Below are 9334 nucleotides of genomic sequence, written 5' to 3'. Positions count from 1 at the left end.
GGAATGCCACCCTTTGCTTCTTACATTCTGCAGAGGATATGGGAGGTACAACATGTAAAAGAAAACAGAAGCTAAATTGTCCTTTTCTTGTTCATTCTTTTATGTCTATGAAAGGGTTTTACATCTAATTGTCATCTTTGCTGCATCAATTCATGATTTTCTTTTTTTTTTATGACCATTTCTCTTCCAAATCAACAGCAACAGCTAATAGACATTTAAAAGTTCTGCTCTAACTTTTTAACGTTATTTTAACAGCATTCTGATTAACTGGTATTTCAGTTTAACTTTAAATTTTAGTTTAATGAGAAATTAATTGATTTGTAATAAGGGTCTAGAATGCTGCTTCTAGGCAAATTCCACTTATTTTTCTCCGTTATCCTTTTGTAAGGACTGTAAAATGTTTCAAGGCACATCATTTGTTAATGGACAAAACCCCCAATGTACTGGTTCTTTGAATATTCGTTTGTACTCTGTAAAATATTCATTAACATTTTTAACCATAAAATAGTACTAAATTAAATCCAGTGGATAATTGCTGTGGTGCAGGACCATTCTTGCTTGCATTTCTAAAGCGAGAAAGAGACTTTTTAACCAGGTTGTGACAGGGATAAATTCCTTGATCTGAGCAATAGATTAGGAATTAAAGCTTTCACTTCAACTAACTGCTCTTTGCGTTCCCAGTACAATTTAACGTCTTTATGACTAAGAACAGTGTGTCCAGCCTGAAGACTGCTGAGGACAAGCTGTTGAAGATTCATTCCCTTTAATACTCTTTAAAACGTGGGGCTGGTGTTTGTAAAAGATCATTACTGTGCAGAATTGAGACCTCTGGTAAAACACAATCCCACTGAAGCACTGTGGGATAGAATATGGATTGCTGTTCAAAAGTATTTTACTCCTGATTAGGAGCAGTTATAAGATAGGAACCACTAGGTAATCTGGGAAAGTGTATACCAAGTGTTGCTGGGTGTCTGATCTGAATATGAATTAGCTGTAACTGCTGTACCTCAGGTAAAGAGAATTCAAACAGTTGATCTTACGGTCAAGAATTACATCTAGCTGCTTTCTGTATACGAGGAAGCGGTAGATTATGAATTTCTCTCAGCAATAAGGAAACCTTTCCAAGAGAGTTTTTGACAATACACAGGTTGTGGCATGAAGTACATGTGCTTCATGCTTCAGTCAGTAGCCACAAAGAAATGTATGTAATTTGTTAAGCAGTCCTCTTTTGTTATGTCCCTCCCTATTCTCACTACACAAACTGAACCTATAGAGGAAGCAAGTCGGTGACAGGTTCTGTTGGAAAGCCAAGCTTTTAGCAGTAGACGTCATTGGTTCAGTCTCTGGTGTTGCCAGCATGATTATCCTTACCTTGTTGACACGTTTGAAGGCTTAGAGTTACAAATTGTGTAGGCAGGGGTGAGAGGCCCAGTAGTTAATGCATAGACAGACAGATTGAGGGCGTAGAACCTGCTTTTGCAGCCACTCCGGTTTCTAGAAGTCATTAAAAAGTGATTGAGTGGTGAAGACAGTGAAAAATGATAGTCTCTTTTTTGGAGATACCCTCCAGCTATTACGAAGGAAACTTGACAGATCAATTTGTCATTTCTAAAAAAAGGGAGGAGATTGTTCTTAATATGTTTATTTTTAAACAGAGATTAAAATTTTATAAGCAGAGTTTTGGTCATGTCAGCTGCTCATATTCTTCAGGTGGATTAGAGTAGTTGGGAACAGCTTCAGCAATTCAGTTACTGCCTGTGGTTACTTAGATAGATAGAGTTCCTTTTTCCTTGTCTGGGCACCTGAACTGCAAGGTAAAAAGAAAACAGTTTTTGAAAACAATTAAACGAGTGAACTACATTTATTGGCCTAATAATATGTCAACAAATTTTTAATTACATAGAACCAAGAAAGACACAGGAAGATATGTTTTCTCCTTATTATCTGTAAGGCTTTGATAACTGTACAACAGCACTCCATGGGCTTTTCATTACCTTTGAAAAGCACTAGGTAAATTTATTCCTTGAAATTGCATATTCATAAAAAACATAATAGCTACCCTCAGCATGAAGCTATATGAACGTACTTGCATACCATTTATTTTTTTATACAACTTGTATAAAAACACTGATTCGGTGTTAAGATTTTGTGTTAGCTTTTTTAAAAAAAAGATTTACTTGTTTATAAAGACAAGCTTGTTCAGTTTTCTAAGTCCTTAACATTTCAACTCTTAAGTACCTCAGAATATGCAGAAAGGATATGTAGAATAACTTCCTGGTCTTAGACTGAATTTTCAAAAGCTCGGAACAAGATTCAGAAGCACAAACCAGTGAAATTTTAATAAGGGTTTTCTTTGTCTGCCAGAGCACCTCAGTCTTGTAGGTGCTTTGATAGCCCTACATGATTTTAAAAAAAAATTTTGTAAGTCTTAATAGTTATTTTTAGGGTTTTTTAATACAATCAGTACATAGTATCAAGGTTAATGTATTCTTTTTGATTTTTCCACTCTTTTTTCAGGTCATTGAATACAACCCATCTCAGTGCCTGGATTGGCTGGCTGTGCAGACACCTCGAAATAAACTAGCCCACAGCTGGGTGCTGCAAAATATGGAAAACTGGGTTGAACGTTTTCTTCTGGCACACAACTATCCTAGAGTGAGAACTTGTAAGTTAATTTAAATTGAAGAAAATTATTCTTCTGTTGTAGCAAGTTATTATGCATGGGTTATTCCTGTCACAAATGAAATACATGCTCTTGTGCTTGTTTCTTCCTTTTCCAATTGTTTTAGAATTGCTGTATTTTAAAATACTAGTACAACTGTGGTGCCTCATCAAGACATACTGCCTGGTTTTGATGAAAACTATGTTTTGATTTCGTAAGTTGAATGATACATTAGTAGGTTCTTTATCTTATGTGGTTAATCTACAAGATCCAGGAAAACCCAGAGAAGAAGACGACCTAATCCAAGAGGTTCTCCATAGTGTCCATCACGTAGTTGTACTGTGGGTAGGAGTAGTACATGTTCTTCTTTCACCTGTCACAGAGTAATCTTCAGTTGAGTCCTTTGACCTTGTAGATCAAGGAGAAGAAGCCTGTGCTTCTCCCTAACTCCAGGGTGTCCTGGCTCTCTAGTTTGTTCTGCCCAGAATCACAGTGTCAGATTGCCAGATCACATTTTCAGCCTTCCTGTGTCTAAATTTTTTTATAAAGGAGATTCCACAGTAATAGGCCACACTGAATTTTAATACATTTTCTGTGGTTAAGGAAGATGTGGAAACTGGAGGTACAACTTTGCAACAGAATCCAGTTGTAAATATCTCTGAAGAGGTAATGACGTCTTGATAAAGCAGTGGACAATTTAGTCATAGAAAACGTCTGGTTTTGTATTTCTGTGATGGGATGCATTGTGTTAGAACAGTTAGAACCAAGCAGCAGACAGGAATATAGGGTGAAGAGGCCTGAAAGCAAATCTCAACACCACTATTAACACGCTTTGTGCTAATCTCACCCACTCTGATTTTTTTTTTTTTTCATCTCTAGTGTGAATATAGTAATACCAGATTCTGTAAAATGCTTTGAAATCTGTAAATGGAACATACAGTGTAGTTTAACATCTGTTTAAATGGCTGTTAAGCATGTATGTCATTTTCAAAGGTGTAACAAATTTGTTTTTATTTGAAGCTGCAGCCTATCTCTTGGTGTCGCTTATTCCAAGCAATTCCTTCCGTCAGATGTTCCGATCGACCCGCTCTTTGCACATCGCTACACGCGATCTGCCTCTCAGTCCAGATACTACAGTAGTTCTTCATCAAGTCTACAATGTGCTTCTTGGCCTTCTTTCGAGAGCTAAGCTATATGTTGATGCTGCTGTTCATGGCACTACAAAACTTGTGCCGTACTTCAGTTTCATGACATACTGTTTGATCTCAAAAACTGAGAAACTCATGTTTTCTACTTACTTCATGGACTTATGGAACCTTTTCCAGCCTAAACTTTCTGAGCCGGCTATAGCCACCAACCACAATAAACAGGCTTTGCTGTCTTTTTGGTATAATGTGTGTGTCGACTGTCCAGAGAACGTACGCCTTATTGTACAGAATCCCGTGGTGACGAAGAACATTGCCTTCAATTACATCCTCGCAGACCACGACGATCAGGATGTGGTGCTCTTTAACCGCGGGATGCTGCCTGCCTACTATGGCATCCTGCGCCTCTGCTGTGAGCAGTCCCCTGCGTTCACAAGGCAGTTGGCTTCTCACCAGAATATCCAGTGGGCCTTTAAGAATCTCACGCCACATGCCAGTCAGTACCCAGGAGTAAGTAGATTGATACCAAAAAACACCATTTCATTGTTATTATTTCCTCTCTTACTGAATGTTTCTTTTAATGAAAGAGATGAAAAGACGTACTTAATGTATCCAGAGGTGAAAGTATTATCTTTTGATTTCCTGGTTTAAGTAATTAATAATGTGTTTAGATCCGATTACTGTACTTTGTGCGGGGATTGTTTTGGTGTTTTGGATTTTCTTCCTTGCTGTGTAGCAGTTGGAGATATTTTTTTTTTTTCTGGAAGCAGACACTGGTGTTTCCACTGTTCTTCAATATTTTGTACACCAGCCTAGTTGTAAGAAAGAAGGAATAGCCTTTAATGGTGGTCTGAAGAAAGCGTGTCACATTCTAACACACTAAGTTGGAGGAATTCCCAGGGAGTTTCTTCTTTGCTTTCAGTTTCTGGAATAGGACCAAGATTTAGCCTGTTGCATTCAAACGGAGGACGGCCTGGTGTTCACCTTGGGAACACTTGTGTACCTTTTGCAAAACATTGGTACACGGGGAGTTGCACTGTCTCTACAACAATATGACACTTGCAGTAGAGAGTAGATACTAGTTAAAATAGTCCATGTGTAACGGTGAAAAAACAGGCTTACAAAGTTTTTAAGAGGCAAAATGTGCATTTTTTTTATGATTACTCAGTGAATATTGCTTTGAGGTCCTTTATAGGTGTATGAGGACAGAAAGAATACAAAGATTTTCTTCACTATGTAGAAGAGGAGGAGGCATGGAATCTTCTATGTTCAACTTCTGTCTAGTTCAGCTCGCAGAGTAAATTTATACTCTGACAGTCCTGGGAGTTTTTTTTTCCTGCTGCTTTCATTGTTTGCATCTTCCCTCGGAAGTCTCAGTTTGTCTTGCTAGGGACTTTATTTACTCCACTGTCTTTAGTGTTTCCCACACATATGGGACCTCAGCGAGTTTTAGCACAAGCAGCTTTCTGAATTCTGTTACTTTGAATATAATATCGTCATCAGAGAATGCACATACCCATGCACCATGTAGATGACCCCCTACGTACCTTAAGAAAAGCTGGGAAGTTTGGTCACATGGATCAGGAGTTCAGATTCTTTATATATATATATATATATAGTGGCAATGAGCTGTGCTGTTAGGAAGCATCAAAACATCCATTTAATGTTCAGAAGGGTTATCTCAAATGTCTGTGTCCTAATCCACACAGTAAATAGCAAAGGCTAAAAGCAAACTGCATTCAAGATAGATAAGAAATATCCACAATTTCTATGTCAGAATTTAAGTTTTTAAGACCCGTTTAGTTTTAATTATTTAAGGTTAAAATGTTGTCTGCTGATTTTATAACTTTGTTGTAGTGCCTAAAAATGTATTCCCATCTAAATTTGCTTACATGTGTTTGTTTTATGTGTTACTTAGTAGAAGTAATACACAAGAAGTAATGCAAATAAGATATAAACCATAACATACTGAGAGAGATTACTCTAACCTAATATTTTTGTGTGTTTTAGGCAGTAGAAGAGCTGTTTAATCTCATGCAACTGTTTGTAGCTCAGAGACCAGACATGAGAGAGGAAGAGATAGAAGATATAAAGCAATTTAAGAAAACAACCATAAGCTGTTACCTGCGCTGCTTGGACGGACGGTCTTGTTGGACTACTTTAATAAGGTACATTAGTAGTGAAGTTGTAGTGTAACTAATCCTGTTTGAATAAGAACTATATTTTGCTAAATGTGAAGTACAATAAAAATTAGTGTTGTTATTTTGATACTCTTTTGAAAAAGTTTTGGGGATACTTTTATTCAGAAGTAAGCGAACAGAAAGTTTCAATTATAACTTTTTTCCCAAAATCCATTATTTGTGAATATAATTCATTTTAGAACGTTTCATCAGCTGAAAATTCAGAAACTAAGCAAATATTTTGTAATAAACGGGTGTATATTGATAGGGTTCAAAAAAGAAACACTATGACAAAATTGCATCAGTAAAGCCCTTAGAAAAAAACTAAAAACATATCAATGTTCTAATTCAACATTTAAGCTGAAATTCCATTCTCAGCCTGCCATGTTTAGTCTAGATGGGCAAAGCAGGAATTTCAGCCGTTGTTGTTGACATTTGTTATTTTGGGGCAGAAATGTTTTTTAGTAAGTGTGCCTGTGGGACAGAGTGTTATTCTATCTTCAAATAGTTTTTCATTTCTAGTCTGTCTTAGTAGTACATCTGAAACTGTTGCTTGGGTATTTTCAGTATAACTATAAGTTGCTTGTGTATATAGGTCAGGTATTGGGGTTTTAAATGCAACTGTTGATGCATCGAAACGCTCTTGTGAAAAGGGAAAATGACCTGTGTTACTTGAAGGGATTACATACAGTCATCTGTCTTAGAGCGCAACCAGATTTTCCCAAATGCTCTGGGAGAATTGCTGTGTGGGGAGGGGATTATGCATCATCATTTATTTTCTGTTCTGCTATAAGCATAAAATGTTCTGATAGAAATTATTTTATACATTTAATAGTCCAAACATATGCTTAACTGAACCTATTTAAATGTATCATTTGACAAGCTTAAATTTCTGTCTTTTGAAGTACATTATTTTCCTCAGTTTTTAGCATTTTTGCAGACATTTAGGAAATATTTCTGTAAAGGTTGTTTATAAATTACTTTCGATAACATAGAGTTGACATAAAGGAAGTTGACATCAGAGGCATTTTTAAATGAAAAAGTTGGGGAAAAAAATGAAGAGAATAATTACGTTCCTTTGGGGTTTCTTTGTTCTTCTGTGATTATTTTCCAAAATATAGCACGAGCATAACACTTTTAAGCATTTGTATGAATTATGAAAAAATGATATGTATTTTTCAGTGTTCTCAATGTTTGGATTTTTTTCCTAGTGCCTTCAGAATATTATTAGAATCTGATGAAGACAGACTTCTTGTTGTGTTTAATAGAGGATTGATTCTGATGACTGAGGTAAATACTTTGTTATTAATTCTAATAAACACCTCGCTTTCTTATCAAGTCATCACTTCCTTCCTGACAATGTGTTTGCTTTAGATGTTTTAATATGGTATCATTTAAAATAAAGGTAAGAAATATGTTGATTAAGTACTGGCATACATGTAAAACCTTAAAATCTTAAAGATCATAGGAAGGACAAAAAAAGACATACCAGACATTTTGCATGTCGAAACACTGATGTAGGAGGTTAAGTGAGTAAATTTGAGGCGATACAAATCTTAATACAGGATAGAGATAACAGGTTAGTTGATAACAGTGATTTGGTAGGATAACTATAAAAGGATGTAGCTCTAAATAGGAAAGTTAATCAAGAAATAAAAGGGTGATGTGTCATCTCATATATCAAGGATGGATACAGTTGCTCTGAGGTTCATAATGGAGAGTAAATTAGGTCTACTGAAAAAGTTGCAACCAGCAAGAGATGTCGTGAGTAGTAAGAAATGAGTCTTGGCTTTCTTTACCTAGATACTTCCCCTGTCGTCTTTAGTAAGATTTCTGTAGTAGTAAAAAGATAAGGAAAATGTTTGCCTGTTTCAAGGACAGAGGGTTAGCCACCAACAGATTATATGGAGAGGAGTCAGTTTATGCTTTTTTTGGTGTCATTCTCTTTATTACAGATCAACTGTGAGTAAGTGGCTGAGCACAGTCACAGAGTTGTCACTAGTTAAGAAGTGTTAAGGCAACAGATTAAAATACAGAAATAAAGGATACTCAGATGCAATTGTGATTAATATTTCTGAACACTTCTTGAGGCACTTCCGAGGCAATTCTCCTTGTCTTTCCTACCTATTGTGCTTTTGTTTCCAAGAAGGAGTGGTCTAAGAACACATAAACTAGATTTCTTTCCGATGAAACTAAACCTAAAGATGCATTTCTGGAGCACATCTAGTGTATTCCAGTTGTAAATGGATATTTGGTCCATGGGACCAGACCAGAGTTAGTTCAAAATAGAGAGAAAAAAAAGAATAAATAACGCAGCCCTGAAACCGGTACAGTTTGGATGTCAAGCCCCTGCCCACCAGTAGTTTCACACTACAGATCCACTCATACTGTCCTGCAGTAATGTAGGAAAAGCCTAAAAGACATTGCTGAAAAAAGCTCTGAACTGTTAGTGGCTGCTTTTTTTAAGATGAGCGAGATACCAGAAGACTGAAAAAGGGCACATACAGTGTTTATCTTCTTTTTTTTTTTTTCTTTTGTCCTTCTTAAGATGAGTGTAAGATCTTGGATTCTGTTCAACACTTCCATTATTGAGTTGATGGACGAGAACGTGTGTTTATTAAATATACTGGCAATGCAAAATGGGGAAGGACGCTAGGTCCTTTTGAGAACAAGAATAAAAATCAAGATTGTCTGGATGTGTTGGAGGAAGTGTAAAAATAAGATGCAGTTCATTCTTGGCACATGTAGAATGGTGTATTCAGGAAGGGATAATAAACTGGCAAAAATCCATGGTGCAAGACAAGTGGATAGGAGGTAGTTTTAGCTGTACAGTAAATGGGATATTGGAATAGATTGCTTCAGAAGGTGTCAGCCAGCACAACTGGAAGTCGTCAGGAGGACTTTGAGCAAACATCTGTCAAGGATATACAGATATTTAGTCTGCCTTAAGGCACGTGGATGGACCAGATGATGCTTTGAGGTTGATTCCAACCCCATTTTTATATGGTTTATATAAAAAATTCTCTTAACTTTTTTTATGTCACTAGTTTGTATTTTCTGGGACAAAGTGCGATAGAAAAAGCTGGAATTACAAAATCAGTTAGAAAAATAAAAATTAAGACACTGCAGTACTGTTTGAAAATTGAGTTTTCACGAGTTCTTTACAAGTGTAAGCCTTTTGATTAACTATAGTTAGCTAGCTTACATTCAGTAAACTTGGGCTAAAAAGTTAGGAACTGAGCTATAACTTTATTCATACATGAAACTCCTAAGTAGACTGAGATACATACACACATACGTATGTATAAAAAGAACTTGTTTAACAGCTCTAGTTAACCCTGATCTGT

The 9334-nt window shown here is 36.3% G+C and overlaps 1 protein-coding gene across 1 annotated transcript in view; it reads left to right on the top strand.

Moving 5' to 3' along the window:
- Positions 1–9334, top strand: part of USP34 (ubiquitin specific peptidase 34) — a gene marked incomplete at its 5' end in the record, with an annotated part of 85204 nt that overhangs the window by 64955 nt on the left and 10915 nt on the right. The window contains 5 exon segments of the mRNA XM_009574576.1: positions 1–45; positions 2518–2665; positions 3683–4317; positions 5818–5975; positions 7199–7277. The exon segment at positions 1–45 is cut by the window's left edge and continues 34 nt beyond it. Of these exon segments, the coding sequence (XP_009572871.1) occupies positions 1–45; positions 2518–2665; positions 3683–4317; positions 5818–5975; positions 7199–7277 (1065 nt within the window).

The sequence above is a fragment of the Fulmarus glacialis genome, unplaced genomic scaffold, assembly GCF_000690835.1.
Source record: "Fulmarus glacialis isolate BGI_N327 unplaced genomic scaffold, ASM69083v1 scaffold4750, whole genome shotgun sequence".
Lineage (NCBI taxonomy): Eukaryota > Metazoa > Chordata > Aves > Procellariiformes > Procellariidae > Fulmarus > Fulmarus glacialis.
The sequence above is the reverse complement of the archived record's forward strand: the minus strand, read 5'-3'. Positions and strand labels throughout refer to the sequence as shown.